This window comes from Panthera pardus, unplaced genomic scaffold (assembly GCF_024362965.1).
Source record: "Panthera pardus isolate Hobbes unplaced genomic scaffold, ASM2436296v1 HiC_scaffold_17, whole genome shotgun sequence".
Taxonomy (NCBI): domain Eukaryota; kingdom Metazoa; phylum Chordata; class Mammalia; order Carnivora; family Felidae; genus Panthera; species Panthera pardus.
The window spans coordinates 55,596,993-55,622,772 of record NW_026526732.1 but is presented as its reverse complement, the minus strand read 5'-3'; the positions used below and the strand labels follow the sequence as shown (position 1 = coordinate 55,622,772).

At 39.9% G+C, this 25,780-nt stretch overlaps 1 protein-coding gene across 1 annotated transcript in view; it reads left to right on the top strand.

The window, feature by feature from the left end:
• The window catches only part of CRYBG1 (crystallin beta-gamma domain containing 1), a 190,580-nt gene that overhangs the window by 48,346 nt on the left and 116,454 nt on the right, over positions 1-25,780 (top strand). The window contains exon 2 of the mRNA XM_019442999.2: positions 21,720-21,858. Within this exon, the coding sequence (XP_019298544.2) occupies positions 21,720-21,858 (139 nt within the window). The remainder of the gene's footprint in view (positions 1-21,719; positions 21,859-25,780) is intronic.

Here is a 25,780-nt window from a genome sequence, read left to right as displayed (position 1 = left end):
TACCATTAATATGCAAAGTCAAAATTGACAGAAGGTCTAAGACCATCTCATGATTTCAACTTCTTATTCAAGTTAAATAACATCAAGCTTCTCATTAATACATTTTAGATATAATTGTTTTCAGGAAATAGCCATTACTTTTTTGCATTAAAAAAAAAAAAAGATGACATTGGGACTCCCAGGTGGCTCAGTTGGTTAAGTGTCCAATTCTTGATTGCCACTCAGGTCACAATCTCACAGTTCATGGGATTTAGCCCCAAATTGGGCTCTGCACAGAGTGTAGAGACTGCTTGGGATTCTCTCCCTCTCTCTCTGCCCCTCCCTGACCCACACTTGTGCACATTCTCTCTCTCTCTCTCAAAAATAAACATTAAAAAAAAAATAGATGACATAATTCTGCATTTAAAAAGCTTTTAAAAAATCTGTTTATATAAAACTAATCTCCAGGGCTCTTTCCGCAGCTCTGCCCACAAGGTTGGGTTGGGGAGGGAGGGAGGGAGGGAGGGTTGAAGGAAGAGGGGCAAAAATCTTTCTATTTGGCTTTCAATTTGTCTTCTCTTGGCCTTTGTATATGGCAGGCATTCAGATGCTGGCTGTTTCTCTCTTGGGGTCCTTTTGTGGATTCCTTGGGGACCCTGAAAGGTATTTTGACTCTGCAACATTCCCTGATGTAGACAATGGTGTGGTTGCCCTCTTAGGATCCCCTTCTCTGAACTGTGCCCAGAATTTACCCCACAGCCTTTTATTGCCGAGTTCCCCTTCCCAGAATAGGCAGGCCTCCAATACCCCCTTCCTTGGCCTTGCTATTAGACGGACTCCAGACTCAGTTTTCAGAGTTCTCCCAGAAAGAAGCCAACAGTGCCCTCTGGGTCCATGTACATCCCCAAACTCCAGGGCATACTGGCCAGACCCTCCTAAGAATGCTTCTACCATAGACCCATGGTAGCTCCAGGGCCCAAATTCCATGGCGTGATGAACAGTTATCAGAGGAGGAAGTACTGTCTTTCCATCTTGCAAGACACTCCTAATTTCTATTTTTTAGTGTTCTTGGGGCATCCCTCACTTGGTTTGCTGCAGTAGGGGGAGAAACACTCTTCCCCCCATGAAGGACTAGAAGGACACCCAAGCATAAGCTTTACTTTGATGGCATCTTTAGTCTCTACTCAGATTTCTAGTCTTATTTTATTTTATTTTTTACTTGTTTAACATTTGTTCATTTCTGAGAGATAGAGAAAGACAGAGCGTGAGCAGGGGAGGAGCAGAGAGAGAGGGACACATGGAATCTGAGGCAGGCTCCAGGCTCTGAGCTGTCAGCACGGAGCCCCACCTGGGGCTCAAATGCATGAGCCACGAGATCATGACCTGAGCCGAAGTCGATGCTTAACCGACTGAGCCACCCAGGTGCCCCTCTAGTCTTGTTTTATGTAAGCCTGAGGTAGAAGACAGGGGTTGATAGACTGGTTCTGCCGTATCTTACTAAGCCTGACTCAGGTTCTTCTGATACCTTTCTGCAGAATGTGTTGCCTGCTGTTCTCAAATGTGGGACTTCAGCTGAAATTTTGAGAAAAGGAGGAAATTTATAAATATTTGAATAAATGAGTGTTTATCTCAGAGTGATTTAGAAAGGTAAACAACTCGGGCAACAAGGGGCACCTCAGTGGCTCAGTTGGTTAAGCGTCTGACTCTGGTTTGTGGCTCAGGTCATGATCTCTCTGTTCCTGTGTTAGAGCCCCGAGTCGGGTTCTGTGCTAATAGTGCTGACATTGCAGAGCCTGCTTGGGATTCTCTCTCTCTCCCTCTCTCTGCCCCTCCTGTGCTCTCTCTCTCTCTCTCTCTCAAAATAAATAAATAAGCTTTAAAGAAAAAGTCACTGGACTGAATCGATAGCTAGATAAGGCAGTGATAATACTATCAAGCATGGAGATTAGGTGCGTAAAACTAACATGATTCACTGCATTCCTGTTTTCAGGAGCTTCATTTAGAAAAGTGGTGTTGCAGTGGAAGGTAGGTAAAGAGTGGGTATTTTGAAAGGCCTTCAAAAGTGGGTGTGACTCACATACCTTAAAGTGCCTGTAGGTATGATCTATCATCAGGAAAATGCCCCAAGCTCTCTCTGGGGGGCCCTCAGAGCAAATCCTGGATCTCCCCCAAGGACATGACCTTTCCCGCATCCCTCTGGGATATTGGATGTCTGTTCTCTCTCAGTTCCCCTGCTCAATGGGGGAGGAAGTGTTTTCCTGCTCCTCTTCTTGATTTCCACACCATCATTCTGCCTGCCTCCTCAGCCCTGTGGAAGTATTTGTCTTTCTCTGTCTGACTTATTTCACTGAGTACAATGCCTTCAAGGTCTATCCATGTTGTTGCAAAAGACGGGAGTCCCTTTCTTTTTATGGTTGAATTACACACACACACACACACACACACACACACACACACACACGTGTTCAGGTTCAAATCCTATGTGTGTGTGTGTGTGTGTGTGTGTGTGTGTGTGTGTGCGTGGGTGAGTGGGTGAGTGTGGGTGGATGATATGTATATCACATTTTCTTTTTTCATTCATCTGGTGGATGCATACTTAGGTTGTTTCCTTGTCTTGGCTATTGTGAATAATGCTACAATGAAAACGGGGTGCAGCTATCTCTTGAAGACAGTGATTTTATTTTCTTCAATGGTACCCCAGAGTGGGATTGCTGTACACAATTCTACACCCAATTCCAATGTGGGGGGTTGGGGTGGTTCCCACATCAGCAAGCAATTCTCCAATACCAGCTGAATGTCCTATAATTCAACTCAGTTCTGACGCTATCTGCCTGAAGAAGGTGTCAGATTCCACAGGTTAAGGGCCGCATCCTACAAGACTGCTCCCACCCACCCCACTTCAGAGCCAGTCAGAAGCCAGAATGTTATTGTGTTTTTGGCCAACCAGCTATAGATTGGAGTTTTCAGTGACTTCCTCCTTGGGTTCAAATAATGTATTAGAGCAGCTCACAGAACTCAGAAAAACATTTATTTTTCAGAGATTTTGTTGTTTGTGTATCGAAACAACAGATTTTCATATGTTGACTTTGTATCCTGGAACTTTACTGAATTCATTTATTGGTTTTAGTAGTTTTTGATAGTCTTTAGGATTTTGTATATAAAGATATCATCTGCAAACCGACAGCTTTACTTCTTCCTTTCCAATTTGGACGACTTTTATTTCTTTTTCTTGCCTAATTGCTCCAGCTGGGACATCCAATGTTATGTTGGATAGGAGCAATGAAAGTAGACACCTTTGTCTTGTTCCTGATCTTGTCAGGGAAGCTCTCAACCTTTCACTGTTGAATGTGATGTTGGCTGTGAGTTTGTTATATATGACCATTATTATGTTGAGATATGTTCTTTTTATACCCAATTTGTCGAGAGTTTTTATCATGAAAGGATATTAAATTTTACCAAATGCCTTTTCTGCATTGAGATGATCGTATGACTTTTATCTTTCATTCTATTAGCGTGTGGTATCTTGTATTTATGTTAATTTGTGTATGTTGAACGATCCTTGCATCCCAGGGATAAATCTCACTTGATCATGATATATGATCCTTTTAAGGTTGCTGTTGAATTCAGTTTTTTAATATTTTGTTGACAGTTTTTACATCAATATTCATCAGGGATATTGGCCTGTAATTTTCTTTTTTTGAGAGACAGAGATTGGGCTCATGCGTGCACAAGCTGGGAAGGGGTGTTGGGGAGGGGCAGAGGAAGAGGGAGAGAGAGAGAATCGGAAGCAGGCTCCACACCCAGCTCGAAGCCTGATGCAGGGCTTGATCTCACAACCGTGAAATCATGACCAGAGCCAAAATCAAGAGTCAGATGTTTAACCGACTTAACCACCCAGGGTTAAAACCCTGTAATTTTCTTTCCTTGTAGTGTCCTTATCTGGCTTTGGTATTAGGGTAATGCTGGCTTTGTAAAGTAAGTTTGAGACTGTTCCCTCCTCTTCTATTTTTTGAAAGAGTTTGAGAAGGATTGGTGTTAATTCTTCTTTTAACGTTTGGTAGAATTCACCACTGAAACCATCTGGTCCTGGGCTTTTCTTTGTTGAGAGGTTTTTGATTACTATTTTAATCTTGTAGGAAATATAAGATAAACTAACAAAAGGACAGATGCACATACTGTGTATGAGAAATTTTCCTATATCCTCCCAGAATTATATAGCGTGAATCTGACCAAATCCCCTAGCCGTAATGCAAAAGGATGCTAAATTGCATGCAAAATACTTTGGTCACTTAAGACCAAAATATGGCTTTTATTTTTAGTTGTTATTACTGTGAGACACTCTCCTCTGTGAACCTAAAAGTATCTGAATAATGAAACTATTTTTCTATTAAAGGTGGAAGCTATTTAGTACATTAAGCAGTTAAATAACTTTCGAGTCAGGCTGGCTAGGTTCAAATCCCACCCTCACAACTTCCTAGCTGTGTAACTTTCAGCAAATTGCTTAAGCTCTTTGAGACTTAGTTTCCTCATCTGTATAAAATGCAGCAATAACACCTATCTCACAGGTGTGTTGTAAGGATTAAATGAGAAAATAGATGTAAAGCACTTAGCACAGTGTTTGGAATATAGCAATCACCTAATAAAAAGTATTCATTACTATTAAATTACAATTATCTTAAGTGCTTAGTACTACTGGGTTGCTTTTTTATTTGTCTTCCCCTAATGCTCCATTCATTTAAAATAAGATTAAAATTGTTTATACATATATATATATATAAACAATTTTTATTATATATTATTTTTTATATATAAATAACTTTATATATTTATATATTCTGTGACATATATTACTGTTTTTAAAAATCCTCCCTGAATCTTTCTATCCTTTCTAAAGTATATCTGTTCAAATTTCAAATTTCAGACTCCACCTAATAAATTCTTAGAAAAACTGAGTTTTCTGTGGATGATTTCTGTATGAAATGACAAACCATAACATTTTTTAAAAAATGATTTAAAAATATTTTTTCTTTGGGGCGCCTGGGTGGCTCAGTCGGTTGGGCGTCCGACTTCGGCTCAGGTCACGATCTCACGGTCCGTGGGTTCGAGCCCCGCGTCGGGCTCTGGGCTGATGGCTCAGAGCCTGGAGCCTGCTTCCGATTCTGTGTCTCCCTCTCTCTCTGCCCCTCCCCCGTTCATGCTCTGTCTCTCTCTGTCTCAAAAATAAATAAAAACATTAAAAAAAAATTTAAAAAAATCTGTTTAAAAATATTTTTTCTTTAACATTTATTTATTTTTGAGAAACAGAGACAAAGTGAAAGAGGGGAAGGGGCAGAGAGAGTGGAGGACACAGAATCCAAAGCAGGTTCCTGGCTATCAGCACAGAGCCTGATGTGGGGCTCGAACCCACAAACTGAGAGATCATGACCTGAGCCGAAGTCGGACACTTAACCGACTGAGCCACCCAGGTGCCCCTAAAAATAGATTTTAGCAGAAGGCTATGTGACTTTATCCTGTTTCGGTTATCAATCACTGCATACCAGCTATCCTGACCTAAACTAACAATCATTTTCTTTGTTCTGATGTTTGGAATTTGGACAGGGCGTGTGGGATCAGCTTGTGCCTGCTCTATGGGCTCTATGGGTCCCACTGAGGCTGGGACTTCTGAGGTGACTTCTTCAGTCACATGCCCGACAGCTCACTAAAACATCTGGGCGCTGGTGAGAACAGTTTTACTGGGGCCTATAGCCAGGAACTCAGTTCTTGCTGTTGATTATGCTCCAAGGTCCTACCCCACATCCCCTCCCCATGTGGCCTCTCCCCCAGGACAGCTGCACCTCTTATGAGGCAGCTCAAAAGGGGAAAAGAATTGCAAGCGTGCACGTGAGAAGCAGCATGCAGTATCCCGAGAAGGGCATTTGCTGGGGCCGCCTTTGGAGACCAGTTCCCTCAGCCTCCAATGAATATGTTCATCCAGCCTCCTGCCAGTTAGTCTCCTAATCTCGGCTTTGGAACAAACCTCTCTCTAAATAGTCTGCAACCTTCCACAGTGACACGTACACACATTCTTAGGTGAACATGTTAGTTTTTCATTTAATCCAGATACTTACTCCACACAGTCTTTCTAAACTGGAAACATACAGATTCCAAATCATCTTGGAAATTATATCTGAGACATCTCTGAAAGTTGTGGATTATAGGAGCACCTGGATGGCTCAGTCAGATGGGGAGATGGCTCAGATGGGGAGAGGATAACAGAAAACATCTTGGAGAACATTCTATTTGTCCTTGCCTACTGTTCTATTCCTTTAAAATAAGATTAAAAATATATACATATATGTGTGTGTGTGTGTGTGTGTGTGTGTGTGTGTGTGTATTTTTTCCTAATTAAAATTAAATAAATCAAAGAGATTTTCAGATTTAGGCCTATATATAAGATTGTGGGTGAATTTTTCCTGTCTTTAAATTTATCTAGGCCTGGGTAAACCTGAGCTTGTGTTATATTATAATTGTCTGATAATATATATTAGAGTTTTGGGAGTATTATTCCTCTTCAATGATGGTTATAAAAGTACAGAAAGAAGACATTCTGCCAAACAAGCTTGTAGGAATTTATAATCCAAACTAGGGGTCAGCAGATTTTGTCTGTAAAGGGCCAGATAGTAAATATTTTAGGAACCATCAACCATCCAGTCTCTGTTGCAGCTGTTTAGTTCTGCCCCTGTAGCACAAAAGCAGCCATAGGGACTTCTGTATTAGGGTCACTATGTGGTTATTCCAATAAAACTTTATTTACAAAAACAACTGGTGGGCCAGAGTTGGCCTGTAGGCCATAGCTTGCTAACCCTTGATCTAAAAGAAAACTATAGAATACTAAATCAGAAGCTTTTATCTAGAATCACAGTGAAAGATAAAAGGTTTACTTTTCTCTCCCAGTTTCATTTTATGGGTTTACTGATCTGTTCTATAAAACGTGTGTAGATAATAAAAAGGAGCCACAGGAAGTATAAAAAGATACAGAACACTGAAGAATGAAGCAGTGAATGGCATCAGGATACCCTTTGGATATTTACACCCTAGCCCCTGTTGAAGTGGAATAAGTGATTTTGAAATTATGCACAGTAGGAAACAAGATAAAATCATTCTCTTGTTAACTTCTGTACTCTCTCTGCCCCCATCCCAATCTAGCTACCACTCCTGCAAAATTACCTTTCAATGATTACTTTTTAATTCTCTGACGAACGTCAAAATAGATGTTGATTGCTTTAAACAGGGTGAAGTTCCCTGTTAGTATTTTTTTTCCCTGCAAATTTTTAAAACAAGTGATATCTTGGAAAATATCCAAGAAAAACTTTGTGCCCCTCATGAGATAATTGACAATAACATGAGGTGTTCCAAAATCTAGGTTGGGAATTATTGTCCTAAGGAATTGGGAAAAAGAAATTGAGACTGGCAGGTAAAATCTGTACATTAATATTTTATTTGATTATGTTAAAAGATCTGTTCCGTCATCTGGGTTTTACCTTCTGCTACTGCCATTCAAAATCCTTATTATTTAGACTTCCCCAAGGAGCCCATTGGGAGTTTTACAACTTTTGTTAATTTTTTTTCATTATAAGACAATATATAACAGTTGTGGAAAATACAGAAAAGAATGTACTCATAATTCAACTAGCCAGAAATGACCAATATTAAGATTTTAATGTATTTCCTTTCCATACGTTCTTGGATATTTAACATAGTTGATATACAATTTTTTATCCTACTTTTCAACTTGCCATTATATCACAAGCTTTACCCAATGATGTAGAGGATAAATGGCATTCTTATAATATGGATGTTCCATAACTTAGTAAATCCTTACCTGAATTAGTTGTTTGCACATTTTGTTGTCATAAATAGCACTGGCATACACATCTTTGTAAATAACTCATTGAAGACTTATTTGATTATTTCCTTATAAACATTTCCTAGAAGTAGAATCACAGGTTATAGATATATTTACATTTTTAAGTCTCTTGATAAGTACTAATAAATAGCTTACTGAAAGACTAAAGCAGTTGATATATCCCCCAGTAGTATGTAAAAGCATTGAGCATTATTAATTTAAAATTGTACCTTTTGGGGGCACCTGGGTGGCTCAGTCAGTTAAGCATCCAACTTCAGCTCAGGTGATGATCTCATGGCTTGTGGGTTCGAGCCCCGCATCAAGCTCAGTGCTGACAGCTCAGAGCCTGTAGCCTGCTTCAGATTCTGTGTCTCCCTCTCTCTCTGCCTCTCCCCAACTCATTCTGCCTCTCTCTCTCTCTCTCTCTCAAAACCAGATAAACATTTTAAAAAATTAAAATTGTGCCTTTTGTTACTTTAATTTGCATATTTTGGTTACTAGTGAGGTTGGGAAAATATATTCATTAACATTTTCTTCCTTTAAAATTTTTTTTTTTTTAACGTTTATTTATTTTTGGGACAGAGAGAGACAGAGCATGAATGGGGGAGGGGCAGAGAGAGAGAGGAAGACACAGAATCGGAAGCAGGCTCAAAGCTCTGAGACATCAGCCCAGAGCCTGACGCGGGGCTCGAACTCACGGACTGCGAGATCATGACCTGAGCCGAAGTCGGACGCTTAACCAACTGAGCCACCCAGGCGCCCCAACCTTTTCTTCCTTTAAAAATTATTTATTTTCCTTTCCCATTTTACTGGGTTTGCTAATATTTTTCTTATATGATTGTATGGTTTCTTTATCCAGTATGACCCTTATGCAATTGTTGGATGTTTTTGTTGAAAATATTTTCTTGGCTTGTTATTGCCTTTCATTTAAAAAAAAAAAAGTATGAAAAATTAAAATTTTTACTTAGTAACACTATTACCAGTATTTTTCTTTTTTATTTCTTCCATTGCTTTTAATCTTAAGAAGTTGTTTCTTAACCTATGTTATCTTCTAACATGCCATATTAGGCCTTCTAACTTCTTGGTGACTTGATGTTTTTACATTTAATTCTTTCAGCTACCTGGAATTAACTTTGATATAGAGTGTAACTTTGCCAGGATCTAGGCCAATGCATGGTATAGACACATACGGTCCTCTCTAACTCAGGGATTCCTCCTTAAGTCTCCTGTTGTTCTTGCCTTTACTTCAGGGTTTCTTCCTCCATGAAGCAGCATTTTTCATCTTAGGACTTTTGGTGTCATCTTAGGACTTTGGAGTGTTCTGTGTGGCAAAGTGCATGCATTCTTTTCATTTCTCTTTCTTTCCTCCACAAGGCTTAATAAATCACTCTACTCAGACCAGCCCAGTCCCATATGTCTTTACAGGAGGCTGGCACCTATTATGTTTCATTTAAAAGCTACTCAAAGGAGGGGTGCCTGGGTGGCTCAGTCGGTTAAGCCTCTGATTTCTGCTCAGGTCATGATCTCACGGCTCTTGAGTTCAAGCCCTACAGCAGGCTCTGTGCTGACAGCTTGGAGCCCAGAGCCTGCTTCAGGTTCTGTTGCCTACTCTCTCTGCTCCTCCTCCCCCCGCAAAATAAATAAACTTTAAAAAGAAATTTTAGGGGCGCCTGGGTGGCTCAGTTGGTTAAGCATCCGACTTCGGCTCAGGTCATGATCTCACGGTCCATGAGTTTGAGCCCTGTGTCGGGCTCTGTGCTGACAGTGCAGAGCCTGGAGCCTGCTTCAGATTCTGTGTCTCCCTCTCTCTCTGACCCTTCCCCATCCATGCTCTGTCTGTCTCTGTCTCAAAAATGAATAAACATTAAAAAAATTTTTTTTTAAGAAATTTTAAAAAATGAAATAAATAAAACTTACTCAAAGACTCAGTTCCCTAGAAATTTCTTCTCTGAGTTTTTATTGATGTCAGATATACCTGTTATTTCTTCTCTTTGCATTAAACACCCTCTCCCAAAAGCCTTGCTAAAAAACGCACATTCACCTCAGCAGAGTAGCGTACCGTATTAGTGTCCTGTGGCTGCCGTACCAAATTACCACCAAGTTGGTGGCTTGAAACAACACAAATGTATTCTCTCGCCGTTCTGGAGGCTTGAAGTCCATCCTTCCTCTGATGGCTCCAGGGAAGGTCTTTCCTTGCCTCTTCTGTGCTTCTAATTGCTGCCAGCAACCCTTGTGTTTGTTGGTTGGCAGCTACATCTCTCCAGGCCCTGCCTCTGCTGTCGCATAGCCCTCTTCCCTCTGTATCTGCGTGTGTCTGAGTCCTTGTGTCCAGATTTCTCTCTTTTAATAAGGACACCAGTCATTGGATTAGGGCCTACCACAATCCAGTACGACTTCACCTGAATTGAACTAATTACATCTGCAAAGACTCTATTTCAAATACGGTCACATTCTGAGGTTCTAGGGGCACAGGAATTTTCAGAGAACATTATTCATCCCAGTACAGATAGTAAGCGAATAGTTCTTTCCTGTTATTTAGCTTTATTAGATCACTTTTTCTGTTTAACAGTTGATATGGAACCACTAGAAAATCCTGGGATCTGTAGTGAGGAGGCAAAGGGAGAAACCAGCAGAGAGAGCCAAGGGAGGGGTGGCAAATGTCCGATCCTACCCCTTTGCCTATGGCTGGTCCTGTAACCAGGTAAATAGTAAATCCACACGTGTTTTGCTTTCACAGTAACTTGCTTGTGGTTGAAGTGGCGAATCCAAGTGTTTAGTTAGGTTGATCAATATCTTCTTTTTCTATTAGTAACACATAAACTACTGGATGGTTAAGTGAAAGGACAAAATGAGTAATCCATTAGAATGATTCAGGTAATGGTTTGATATCAAATCTTTTTGATTTTCAAAAAAACGTATTATATAAATTAATAGTAATTGCAATTATATGATTTTCTCATTTTTGAAGTCCAGTGAATGAGTTGTAACTGCTAAATTTTAGAGGGAGAGAATATACTTCATTTTGATTATTTCTGAAATATGGAGAAACCCTAAGATTCTATTATCTTAACGAGAAGAGAGGATGACAGATTGGGGAATTAATTTTGCTAATAACATCATTTTGATTCTCTTTAGTAAAATGCAATTGCAGAAGCTGGGAAAATGCCAATAGCCTTTTTCTTCCATTATAAATATGGCAAATAAAAATTTTAATGAAATTTATATATCTACTGTTTAATTTTATGAATTGCTCATTTTTGAGAAACGTGTGATATGTCCCACTATTATCTGGCTTATAAAACACAAGTTTAATTCCTTTTGGAAATATTGGCAATATTTAAAAATTTTTATTAAAAGCAGTATGAAGATATATTTAAGTGAAGAAAATGAATATAGTTGTTCTTTTTTTTCTGTTGGCTTGTGCCTGATATCCACAAGTACTGTGAAGGTTGCTACCTTCATCTTGAGGGCAGAAATAAAGATCTCCTGTGTACACACAGAGCTCATTCACTCCCAAGTCCTCATTCTACCTGATGAGATGACACTCCCTAATTTAAAATTCTATTAAACAGGGGCGCCTGGGTGGCTCAGTCAGTTGGGCAACCGACTTCGGATCAGGTCATGATCTCTCAGTCCGTGAGTTCGAGCCCCGCATCAGGCTCTGTGCTGACAGCTCAGAGCCTGGAGCCTGTTTCAGATTCTGTGTCTCCCTCTCTCTCTGACCCTCCCCCGTTCATGCTCTGTCTCTCTCTGTCTCAAAAATAAATAAACGTAAAAAAACTTTTTTTTTAAATTCTATTAAACAAAATAAATAGTTTCTTGGAGTAGACTGTGTTGTGGTTTAGTGACTCAGCTCTCTGTCAGTGCTAGAAGCCTGGATTCTGAATCAGACAGTGCCACATGAAAAAACTTGTTTTATATCATCCCTGATCAAAAAAAAAATCATTTATTTTTATACCCACTGAGTTCAGATTATAGGGATAGAAGACAATATGGTTTTTCACTCCTAAAAAGCCCCAAACTGAATTGAGGAAAAGATATATGTTCACCTAATATGAACACTTAACAAATAATGCTAGGTTGAACCTTATTTGACTGGTTTTGACCTATAAAAATGTTACTTCCTAACATTCAGCCTGAAAGTTCACAACCAGTTACTGTCACTCACCTGATTTTTGCATGTCCTTTAGTCCTTTATGTATTGAGAGCAGTTGTGCACAAAGGCCTGTCCGGCACCTCGGCACTCAGCCTAGGGAAGTGTGGGGCCAGTGTTGTTTCCCTTCGAGAACTCTGCATATTTTACATATGCTGTGCTGCCTCTTCTGCCTTCTCTTGTTTCTTTTCAGCTACATTACTTCCACATGTGGGAATTTCCTTTCCTCCTAAGCATATTATCCTCACCTTATTTGTAATACTTTCCTCTCTTCCTCTTTCTTTCCACTCTTAGCCAAAGAAAATCTCTCCCTTCTCCTTCACTTCCTTTCCTTCCTTTTTTTCTTTCTATTCTTTGTGTCACTTTCCATTCTGTTGTGAATCATGATCATGTAGTTGGTGGATGTAAGGCCCTAGAGCAAAAGCTAGTGATACATTTGTAGAGAAGAGAAAACCTTAAGTGTTGCTGTGAAACAACAGTAATCTAGATCTGGTAACAATAAAAGGCCTATAAAGTCACTTTATAATCTCTGAAAAATGATCTGACCATTATCTCTTCTTAATTGAATATGCTTTTTCTCAGTAATCCCTATTCCAAAAAGAAAATAATCTGTCGTTGAGAAAAAGAAATACTATTTCTAAGGCTGTTTTATTACTTTCTTGGTTTTGTTTTTGTTTTTTTGGGTTTGTTTTGTTTTATTTTTTTTGCTATAGTGTACTATTTTAGCCACATGAAATCAGGTTTTCATGTAGCTTATCCGGAAATCTTACCATCATTTATAATATTGTACTTACTGGATAAAAGGCAGTTACCTTAAAAAAAATTTTTGGAACACAGCTCTTTGGTTAGTTGGGATTTCCTTTAGTATAAAGTGGATACCTAAGGGGGAAAGAAACACAAGATTCATTACAATCAGTGGTATTGTGGAATAAATGAATTTTGAAATTAGACTTAATAGAATTTGATAGCCAGAGATTGCAAGGAAGTCAGGGGAAAGAATTAATAGGAAAACCAAGCAAAGAATAAATCATGAAGCAAGTTGTGCCTAAGGGAAGAGCAGACAAATCTCTCTGACCACAACTGAGGGAAGAAAGGGCTTGGAGTGGCAGTGGAGTACCCTTCGTGGGGAATTTGGAGTTTGTTGCTAGCATCTCTGTAAGGATTACTTTATCAAACTAGATGGAGAGTAGTGATGACCTCTTTTTGCCTCATACACTTTAGAGGATTTCAGTTCATGGGAGCCAAGAGTAGAAATATAAGTCTATTCTCAGATTCGGCTTGTCATTGTCTTCAGTCAGCAAATCTATATTCCTGATGTGTCTGTAATATGTTTTGCATTATTACTTCTTGTTAGAAATGATTTTTGGGGGGAGACGCAGAGAGAGAATATTGAGCAGGCCTCATGCCCAGTGTGGAGCCTGATGTAAGGCTCGAACTTACGAGTGTGAAATCAAGACCTGAGCCACCCAGATGCCCCAGCTTAACCTGCTGAGCCACCCAGATGCCCCAGAAATGATTTTTTAAGTTTACGTATTTATTTTGAGAGAGAGAGAGCGAGTAGGGGAGGTGCAGAGAGAGAAGGAGAGGAGAGAGAGTCCTAAGCAGGCTCTGCACCACCAGCACAGAGCCCAACATGGGGCTCCAACTCACGAACTATGAGATCATGACCTGAGCCAAAGTCAAAAGACAGATGCCTAACCAACTGAGCCACACAGGCACCCCAGAAATGATTTTTAGTTAGAGTTTTCTTTTGTAACATTAGCACGAGTTAAAGACACTGATTGAACTCATCATTAAATAAATGATGACAATTCTAGTCACTACCAAAGGACGGATTTAGGAGGCCCTTGAGCAACTTTGGTCTCTTATAGAGTTTACATGACTGGTGCAGATGGATGGGGGAAGCCAAAGATGTGATTCAGACAATTATGTACTAATTACCAATCATTTTGCATTAATCATTGAATAACTGCCAGGTATTTGGAAATTGAATAAATCAAACATGATGAAATTGACAGTTGAAATTGGAAACTAATGTAAAAACTAACATCCATAAGAATTATCTTGAAAAAGTGAAAGAAAAATAAAGAAAAAAAGAAAGAAAGAAAGGAAGGAAGGAAGAAACTCATTCTCATATTTTAAAATAATCTCTTTAGGGGCGTCTGGGTGGCTCAGTCGGTTGAGCGTCTGACTTCGGCTCAGGCCATGATCTCGCAGTCCGTGAGTTCGAGCCCTGCGTTGGGCTCTGTGCTGACAGCTCAGAGCCTGGAACCTGCTTTGGATTCTGTGTCTCCCTCTGTCTCTGCCCCTCCCCACTCATGCTTTGTCTCTCTCTCTCTGTCAAAAATAAACATTAAAAAATTTTTTTAATAAAATAATCTCTTTAGTTTCATATTATCATCAAAGGGCTTTTACTAGAAGCACCATATTGTGTGTGAGAATGTTTAATATGTCTCATAAGTAATATTCAAAGACTAAATCCTTACTTCTAGGTTTATAAGATGTATAGAACAGTGTATAGTAAGAATCTATTGAGTAGAGCCTTTAAATCTTGGAATTATGGCTGTGAGAACTTTGAGAGTACTTGATTTGTAGGAAAAGGAGATTATTTGTGAGTTCAGGAAATACAGTAAATGGTAAAAACTTTTGATACAAGGAACAATTACACAATTATTTTGAAACTTTTTGCTTCTAAAGTTGCTATAAAGTAATAATGCTTGTAGCAATGTAAGCATTATCAAAGCTCAAGCTTGGTAAAGATAATTTTCTCTGAGTGCCTGGAAGGACTAACAAAATCAGACAAGTTTGGTGCCAGGTTCTTTAGGGACCCTAGAGTTTCCTAGACTCTTACTAATCATAGTTGGCACCAGAGTCATTTTTAGACTATTGAGCTAGGTGGGGCGAAGGTAAATAAAGGAAGCAGATGATACATATAAAGGTGCTATAAAGTCAACTTCAAAGTGTGTGACATCACCATAGACTTCTGGAAAATAACAACAGATGGACCAGCCTAACTGCAACTATTGTGGTTAGGAAGAGGTGCTTTTGAACCAAAGCTTTATACAGACATTATTTGAAATAGTCACGACAGCACAGGCTCTGCAAGCAGCTGCTGTAGTTATGAGTCAAACCATCTTTGCAGAAGGGGCTTCATATTGACTCACCCAGTAAACCCTAGCTGAACATCTGTGATGTGACAGATGTGGTTATATGCCATGGCAGAAACAGAGAGAACCAGACACTTGAACTCCATGAGGAACTTACTCTCTGAGATAAAAGAACTTACTCTGTGAGAGAGGCATCGATGATTATAATGAAACTACAAGATAGCAAAGCTGCCTATAATGTAGGGTGTGTAAGGGAGCTATGTTTGGAAAGATGGACTGCATCCAGAAGATGGAAGAGCTTGAATATGGGGCTATTGTGAACATAGTGCTGACCCATCTAATAGTTTTGAAATAAGAGAATACATCGGAAAGATCAATCTATAGTATTAGAGCAGGTTAGGGGATACAGGAGAGAAGGTAGCAGAAGATAACTAGAAAACTTTCTAAATTGAAGAGATAATGAAGTTGGGGACTAGGATAATGAATGGTCAATTGAATGGACAAAGGTAGATGGCTGTCATTCTGGTGACGTGGAAGCAACACGTTTCATATATTTATACCCCACCACTTCCTCCTCCAAGGGATTTGTGGTAGTTTCTATCCAATTAGCGATGTAAGTAGGTGAGGATGAGAAAACTAAAGGAATAATAATGTGATAAGACCTGAGAGATCATTACTTTACAGAAGTGTACATTCATGAAGTTCTATATCATTACTAAAATTGACTCATGATCAGGTGCACAGTCTACATTGTCTGAAAGGCAGCAAGCAAGGAAAAGAAAAGGTATTTTGGCATTTAAGAATAAGAGAAATTTCTCCCTTCAGGCCCCATAGAGAAACTATTAAGTAGGATGTTGGCTAACACCCTTCTCAGCTTCCCTGCAGTGCATCCAACAGAGGCTCTTACGTGCTTGTGTCTTTAGTGTCTCTCAAAGCAAGTCAGGTGTGGTGACAAAGGGCCCCTTGACCAGTAATCAGAGATGGGGTGATGGGAGAGGAGAGCCCAGGGATGACTCCCCAGTGTTGCCTCTGATGATTTAGGGTTGTTTTTCTACACTTGTAACATATAATCATATTCTGCCAGGCTTCCTGCTCCTTGCCTTCCCCGTGGTAATATAATCACCACTAGCTTTGTTTTGTGTTGCAAAGGATAGCAATTTTAAAAACTCTCTCTTGCATTATTCATTTGTTATTTATAAGCTTAGGAAGGTCATTAGACAGTCTTTCTTTGGGGATTATATATGCCCTCAAAAGAAAAGCTACATTTGCTCTTCTCTGCCATTAGATTATAGGAACTCAGGTAGCCTTAGGAGGAAAATGCCAGCAATCAAGACAACTTCTTTCATATTTTAACAACTAAACTTGTCCAACTTGAATGTTATAAAGAGAAGTTGAAAAAAATACCATGATCTTCAGCTCCTCTAAATGAGAGCATGTGCAATCATGCATGAAACATGAGTCTCCTAATGAGCCTGAGCCCTTCCTTGAGACACAGACCTCAGTTCCTCAGTTCTCCTGGGGTTTGGGACAGTTGTTCCCCCAGGTTTTTTTGGTCCCCTGTCCTCTTGGCTCTTGCCCAGAATGAGATATTTCCTTCCTCTGGGAACATCAACAATAAAGCTAAACCTTGCTGAGCCCAGCCTGGTTCTGGGTGGCTTCATAGTTTATTAATCATGGAGAGTGATTCCAAATGACCAAAATGTACATATTATTAGTTCTGAGATAGCTTGGTTAAATTTCACATACCCTGTAGTATCCAAAGTCTAGATTTCACAAAATGAAATTATTATGGCAAAGGTCCCCAGCCTTTGTTGGAGAGATGATCTGCATTCCAGTCGTCAGATAGGAGGGGAACTTGGACATTCTGCCCCACACAGCATATTGGTAGATGGCCCCAAGCTTTCAAGCTGCCATTTAAAACATTGAGGGGCCCAGGGGGGTAAAGGCTGATTGGACTAAAATGTTACTTTTTATTAAAGAGAGAGAGAGAGAGAGAGAGAGAGAGAGAGAGAGAGAGAGAGAGAGAGAGAGAAGACTGCTCTTGTGCAACCAGTAGATGGCAGAGTTTCTGCATTAAAAGCTATTAACCATTTGCTGAGCTCAATACCTACATTAATGTTGGAGTATTCTTTGTATTGCTAACACTCTGAGGATGTTTTGGATTTTTAAAACTTGAATGAACATAGAAAATTGTATTTATTTCTCCATCCAGCTGGGGATTTTGTGATCATGAAACTCATCTGCAGAGAATTTGAGATTAGTCTCTGAACTGGGAGTCAAGTGGGTTATGTACTCCCATTTTTGCCATTCTTGTTTCTATATCATTACACAGTTGAGACTGATAAATATGCTAGCTCCAGCGTAACATCCATATGATACCCAGTGAGGTATTATGCAGGAAATGTTAACTGGCATTCATATGCATGATTAAAATAACTGGTACTTACTGAGCACCTAGTATGTGCCAGTACTAAGCTAATGAGCAGTAGCTAATTTTTATGAGCATTAGCTGATTTAATTCTCATGACAGTCTGGTTATTATGCCCATTTTGCAGATGAGGAAGCAGAGGCTTAGAGAAGTCAAGTAACTAGCCAAGGTCACATAACCAATTGCTAGCCTGGTATGACTTGAAATCTGAGTGTATGCCATAGCTATATTTCATCTCCTCTTCAGCTGAGAAAAATAGAAGTCTGCATACAGCATTGCTTCCGAAAGAAAAACCCATTCTGTAAATTTAAAACACTCTGTTTCCAAGGTAAATATATACGTTTGTCTGTTTGTTTTGAAGATAGGACAGATTTACATAGCCTTATGCTGACACTGTCATTTGTCTCTTTGTGAGCCTTGGCATAGAAGTCAGACTTCCGGTTCCATGCACATGGGTAATCAGCAGGCCCACTGTTCTGTCAGCCTCATGGTTTCTCAGAGCCATTGTCTCTTCAAATCTGCAATGCGGGACTGCACCGGGTAATCTTTAGGGCCTTTTCAAGTCTAGAATGATCTGGTGGTATGTGTCCATAATCTGAGTTGCTCAGGAAATGGTAGCTCTCTACCATTTAGCAATTGCAGCAAAAAAAAACCAAAACCAAAACAAAACAACAACAACAAAAAAACCCAAAAGCTACACATACTATTAGCTTGTTCATGAATTAAAAGTTTTCTCTCTTTGTTCATGGCCAGAAAACTTATGTAGCCATACAACCACAGCCTTGATTCAGAAGAATGATTCTAATATCTGGTGTTTTAAACTCTCATGAGGAAATAATTCAGTGCAGCTGGAAATCCCTTCAGTAACTTTGAAATCATGGCTCCAAGGCCTAGCAGAACACAGTAAGAATTCTTTGAGTAGACAATAGATGGCAGTACAGCATCAACTTATACCCTGTAGTTAAACCTAAACCTTTAGTTTTGTGTCACATTTTATTATTTTTCATGTACATTATCTTTGAAGCAAGAATTATTAGATAAAGAAACTCATTTAACTTGCTTTTTATTGGGATACATGTATTAAAATGCTTGAGCAACAACTTGATGGAGTAGACGAAATTAGGAAAACATGAAGCAGAGTTCTAGGAAGCAAATGAGACTTACACTTCATGGGCCACTCCCAAGGCTTCAGGAGAGGCCCTAATGTTATAAATTTTGAAAAAGTAAGATGCCTTGTTACCTTTCTCTTAAAGAGGGTCTCTCAAATTATATAAGCTTCAAGCCTCACAAAGCTTGGATTTGTCTGGAAATAGCCATGTGGTTTTTAACATAGGAAAGGGTAGACAGTCTTGCCATTATTAATTTTATACCAACTTAATCTCCAGGGAAAAGGGCACTCTGGTTTCTAAAACCAAGCCAAATAAAAAGGAAACAGAGAGAGTAACTGGATGAGCTGGCACGTATTCCACCTATTTATGAGTCTCAGTAAAATGAAAGACTTAACACTGAAACTCTTTAATTTCTGGCAACATATCTTAGCTAAAATAAGGAAAGTACAGATTATAATTAGCAAAGTAATAAATTATTTTCTGCTAAACCTCCAGACCGGTATGACAGTGTTTAGGGGATTTTATTTTATTTTGTCTTATTTTTTTTTTTTAACCCAAGAGATGTTGTCCTTAATAAGAGACCAGTAGTGACTATTCACAAAGAAAATTGTACTTCATTTACAAATCTTAAATTTCTCACCAAAGAGCCAAGCTTAGCCTTTCCTATGACTAGCCATAGCCTACTCAGGAGTTAAACTAAAATTTACCCTTTAGGAAAGAAAAAAAATAACCTTTCCGATTGACCTTTTGTGTTGCAAACACTTACTAAGGTTGGCTTTTAGGTTAGGGAGATTTATCTGCATCTAGCTCCGTATGCAACTATTATTTAGAATTAATAGCGCCCCTTTAATGAGCATCTTGTCTACCAGGTCTTAATATCCTTGAGGGCAGAATGTCACTTTGTTCATCTTATGCACTTTGACACGTGACACAAAGCAAAAGATGTACAAATGCTTGCTGAAAGAATGAATGCTAGATGCTGTTAAGAAGTTACCATAGGAGGGCACCTGTCAGTTAAGCATCAGACTTCAGCTCAGGTCGTGATCTCACAGTTTGTGGGTTCGAGCCCCGCATCAGGCTCTGTGCTGACCGCTCAGAGCCTAGAGCCTGCTTCGGATTCTGTGTCTCCCTTGCTCCCTGCCCCTCCCCCACTTGTGCGTGCCACACATGCTCTCTCTCTCAAAGCATAAATAAAAACATTAAAAAAAATAAAAATGAAAAAAGGTCTTAGGAACCTTCTGGCATGATTCTAAGTCTACTATTTCTGTGTACTATATCGTGAAGATTGGTTTCAGCAGACACACTTGTACAATAAATTTCCTATGAGTACAAGGTCTGTGTCTGACACTCTTGAGAGGAACTAGAAATGCTTGTGGGGTAGCCTGAGCATCTGGGGTTAGGTGAGAAGCTGTCCTGAAGTTGAGCTCTGCTTGTGAAGCCCTCCCAGCCCACACATCCTGTGGCCTTCTTTATCTCCCAACCAAGTCCTTTAGCCAAGTTTGAAATAATGGCACCTGTGATCAGGTGCACAGCCATACTGCCTGTATCTGGGTCAGGAGGAAAGAGAAGTCAGCCAATACATCCTCATCCTCCTCCCCTCAAAGGAAGGTTGGGGGTTATTGGCTGTGCTACAAACACTCAGCATTTCCTGTTTCAGAAATACAGGTGAAGCAACCACCTTCCCTGGACTATCTGTAATAGCCTCCCCTTCTTCCAGCGGTTGAGAAACTAGACCTACCTTCGATTTCTCCTGTGAATTATTAAAGCCTTGGATTTCCCTTCATTAGCATTCTTCATGCAAGGCCCTTATCCTGCTCCAGGATCTTTATCTAGTCTTAATAATACGGTTAAGAAATATATCAACCCTTGTATCACTTAGGATGCTCAATTGCAGATAATAGAGAGCACCTAACTCAAAATGGCTTAAACGATAGAGATTTTATTATGTACCATAACAAGAACTCTAGAGCCAGGACAGGTCTAAGATTGGTTAATTCAATTGCTCAGCAATATATTTGAAGACTCAAGCTCTTATATTTTTGTCCCGCTTTCTCCTCCATCTATTCTCCATAGGCTAATGCCACTCATGGTCCTAAAGTGGCTGTCACATTCATCATGTGCAGGCATGACACTGGTCTGCAGGGAAGAAGAGCTATTTTTTTCTGTAAACCTTCTTTTCAGAGAAAGACCTTCGACTGATTCTTTCAGCAGACTCCCTTACATCTCATTGGCCAGACTTGAACCAGATAAGTCAGGCAAAGTGCAATCTGTTTAGAGGGTCAGAGAGACATAAATCAATGGGGTAATATCAGCAACAGAGATATGTGTGGGTATATACCTAAAACAGTTACTGGTGAGGGGAATGGGACACCAGGATCAGACCAATCATATTTGACTACTGAGCCAGAAGCGGCTTTCTTTGAGGCACATGGAGGATGGATATCTGAACAAAATCAGGGTTATTAGCAAAGAAAAAGTACATGTGTGTGTGTTGGTGGGAGGTTGTCTGGGTGTTTGGATAAAGGAAATGGTTTGGGTAGGCAACCACCAGAGTTTTCCAGAACACTCTGCCTTCATTTGTTTCCATTTCTTTTAAGTCTAATAAAATCCTGGGAATGATTCCCTTTCCTTGGCATTGTCTAGATCCCTCTCCTAACGGATTCAGTTCCTACTTTCTTTCCAATGTTCAGGAAATTTAAAAATTTCTTGCTTTCTTTTCTTAAAAGCATTGATAGTAGAGCACCAAGAAATCATAAAGTGAAATTGGGTTGCTTTTATGCCTAAACCTGTCTATAACTACTATTTACCTACCATCTAGCTCTAAGTTGTTTCTGCATAGGGTTTACAAGAGTTCTGTTGGCCACATGGTGAAGTCATCAAGGTTTATTGCTGAATGTGTATGAGAGTACCAATTATCTACAATCTTGTGTAGGTTTTGAAGAATAATTCCTTATTTTGGCTAATTGGAAATGTAGAGAGAGAGATGTGCCTTTGGGTTTCTTGAGTTTCCAGAGTTCTTGATAGGTTATTGACATAACTATGTATTCATTCTTTCCAGAGCTTTGGAGGTAGTGGACAGAGGCCATGTGGCTCCAGAGTGCCAGAGAGTTGCATTGCACCGTGGAGAATCCCATTTCCTTCACATCACGAGTGAGGTGCCTGGTCCTTTACCTATGGAACCTGGAATGTTTAAAAAGGTAATGCTTCATTTCCAATATTTGGCTCCCACCAACAAACACTTCCATGAGTTAAAACATGGTAAAATAGGGGTGCCTGGGTGGCTCAGTTGGTTAAGCATCCAACTCTTGATTTTGGTTCAGATCATGAACTCACAGTTCATGAGACAGCCCTGCATCGGGCTTTGTGCTGAGAGCGTGGAGCCTACTTGGGATTCTCTCTCTCTCTTTTTCTCTCTGCCCCTCCCCTGTTCTCTGTCTCTCAGAATAAATAAACATTTTTTTTTTAATTTTTTTTTCAACGTTTTTTATTTATTTTTTTGGGACAGAGAGAGACAGAGCATGAACGGGGGAGGGGCAGAGAGAGAGGGAGACACAGAATCGGAAACAGGCTCCAGGCTCCGAGCCATCAGTCCAGAGCCTGACGTGGGGCTCGAACTCACAGACCGCGAGATCGTGACCTGGCTGAAGTCGGACGCTTAACCGACTGCGCCACCCAGGCGCCCCAATAAACATTTTTAAAAATGGTAAAATAGCCCCTGTCTGATTGAAAACCACATACTTAAAAGGAATATGAATTATAGAAAGGGCATTACATATCAAAGCACCATGATAATAAATAATGAGTCTCAAGGGATGAGCGTGCTCTGTGCTAGCTTCAGATGTCCTTCCTCATTGCCATAGGTCCCTTTCACCTGCTTTTTTTCTTTTTACACAGATTGATTTAACTCAAAGGTATACAAAGAAGTAGAACATCAATATTTGGAATTCCCATAAAAAGCATTTATTCTACTTCCTACTGCAACAATATTAGAGTTGTTATCATTAAATCAGCAATCACTTCTTAATATCTAAATGTTTGCACAGAAAGTTCTGACTCAATTGCATTGCCTTAGAAAAAGAGCTTTCCCCAAAGTGGGAGACAGAGAAGCATATGCATGTTAAACACATTCATTCACTCATAAAATTATATTACTCACGCACCTGTCTGCAGTAGGAAAGTTCAATAATGTCTTTACTCATAGTGTGAGAGCTGGTTTAGCTGCCATGCTTTGAAGGTTGGAAAGTACACTTCTTGTTACAACCTACTACTATGAGATCAGTGAGGGTTGCCATATTGTGTCATGAAAGAAACCCCCCCCCACACCAAAAAGAAATTTGCTTTAGTAATGTTATGTCCTAAAAATTAATAATTAGTGCAAGATGAAAAGTCTTAGAGATTGGGTGTACAACAATAAGAATATATATAACGCTACTGAACTGTGTACTTAAAATGATTAAAACAGTAAATGTTATTTTATGTGTATTTTACCACAGTTTGGAATAAAAAATTTAGGGGTGCCTGGGTGGCTCTGTTGGTTGAGTGTCCAACTCTTGGCTTCAGCTCAGGTCAGGATCTCACTGTTTGTGGGTTCAAGCCCTGTGTCGGCCTCCATGCTGACCATGTGGGCCTGCTTGGGATTGTCTCTCTCTCTCTGTCTCTCTTTCTCTGCTCCTCCCTTGTGTGCTCTCTATCTCCCTCTCAAAATAAATAAATAAACTTAAAAAATGTATTTAGAATGCAATTTTTTAATTACTTAGTAATGGAAAGCACTAAAAAAAGGGGGGAGGGACATAAGATTATTAGTTCTGAGGCGCCTGGGTGGCTCAGTCAGTTGAGCATCCAACTTCGGCTCAGGTCATGATCTCACAATTCGTGAGTTCGAGCCCTGCGTCGGGCTCTGTGCTGACAGCTCAGAGCCTGGAGCCTGCTTCAGATTCTGTGTCTTCTCTTTCTCTGCCCCTTCCCTGCTCATGCTCTGTCTCTCTCTGTCTCTCAAAAATGAATAAACGTTAAAAAAATAAAAAAAAATCAATCAGAGTACCAGAAATATAAAATTAATTTTGATAAAATGTTAAAATAAAAAATCAAATTTAAATTAAAAAATTAAAAAACCTAGTTCACATAATTTATACTTATATTCAAATTGGTTTTACATTTAGTTTTTCTTTATGAAAAATAGTGTATAACTGTAAACAAAACCTGATAAATCTAGTCACTAGGTCCTAGCTAGAGGACTAGAGCTAGCTAGAGTTTCAAGTTGTTTCCTACATTTGTCCTTTAATAACTTAAAATAAAAGTGGGGCGCCTGGGTGGCTCAGTCGGTTGAGCGTCTGACTTCGGCTCAGGTCGTGATCTCACAGTTTGTGAGTTTGAGCCCCACGTCGGGCTCTGTGCTGACAGCTTGGAACCTGGAGCCTGCTTTGGATTCTGTGTCTCCTCCTCTCTCTGCCCCTCCCCTGCTCATGCTCTGTCTCTCTGTCTCTCAATAATAAATAAATGTTAAAACAATTTTTTTTTAATAACTTAGAATAAAAGTAACTCTGTAGGTTTACTCAAGTCCAGGAAACAATTGGTGGCAGCATTCAGAGCTGGGGCACAAAACAAATCCTCCAAGAGGAATGGCCAAGGAGGGTATGTGGGGAGTGCCCTTCTCCCTTGGTTTGCAGCCCAACAGCAGTCCTGTCTGCTTCCCAGCACTGATATGCCATCTGGACATGGTTTCTCAAGCCTTGCTTGCTCTCCCAGGCTGCAGTCAAGGAGCTCTGAGTACTGGGCAGCCCTCACAGAGAGGCCCCAAGGCCAACCCAAGAGAGTTCAGTACTGCGACGGCAGGCAGGGGGTAGGAGACACATCGGCAGGGAGGCTTGCAGCCAGAAACAGGTGAACTAGGAACCCAGTGTAGGAGGGAACCAGAACAGATAGAAGAAGGGCAAGAAGCTGGAGAGGCAAGCAAGTGGCAGCAGACTGTCATTCTGGCTGTACTGTCTCCTAGCATCACCTGGGATGGAGTCAGCCAGGCACCACCTGTACTCTCCACTTGTACCACACCTTCCCCCTCAGAGATGGCCAAATACCCATAGTAGGAAGGACTGCCTCTGAGGTCTGCTTCTGGGTCTTTCTATTGTCTCTGTCTCTCTGCCCCTTTCCTTTCTTCTCCCCATCCACCATCCCTCTTTTCTTATTCTTTGCTCTTTCTGAGCTCTGGCTATCTTGATCTTTCTCATCTGCGTATTCTACCAGCCCCGGAGAAAGAGAAAAGCAGTGGAGCAGACTTTATTTTTCCTGCTAATGTGTTCTCAACTTTGTCTCTTGAGATCCTGGCTGAGAGGAGTAAGTGGACCATTCTCAAAAGGGCAAGACATCTCCCCACAGTGGCCTGGCGAGTATCATTGGGAAACGAAGTTAACTCAACTTGGATTCTGGGTAGTTTATACCTACTGTGAGTGCCTGTGTGCTAGGGCACTTCCCATGCTTTCCAAAGTACCCTTCTCTTAGTCTGCTCTGCAGTGAGCCTTGTTACTTCCTTCGAGGATCAGCAGATTTACTAGGCTGGTGCATCAGGACCACCCTCGGCATCTTTCCCAAGCAGAAAGCCATAAATTCTTGTTAAGATTCCTGGGTTGATCCAACCCTCTTGGTTATATCTATTTATTCAGATGAGTGTTTACATTTTTATTTGCACTAAAGTTAAGCAATTTTCCTTTCCCCACTCAACCAGAATTTATTCATTCTCTATATTTGTTCTGTACATTTTGTTATTGTATTTATTTATTTAAAATGCTATTAAAATTCCTAAGACATTCCTTAAAGCTGACAATGCTATATTGAATCCTTCAATTAAAATAAGAAGACATTTACTGTACCTGCTTATGTAAACAGAAATACGGATTTATAATTACAAGGATGGTATTGCCTCTCAAATGCATATATACATTAAGTAGGGGGAAAAGCGCAACAAAAATCAAGATAGAATGTTACCAGAATTTAAATCTGAGATGAGAAAAATCACCAGGGATTTTATATTTATTTGTACAAAACTATCTTTCCTTTAAATGGCTGCATAAAATCTTTAGTCCATTTCAAAGCAGAAGATATGTCTATGTAAAATGTTTATATTTC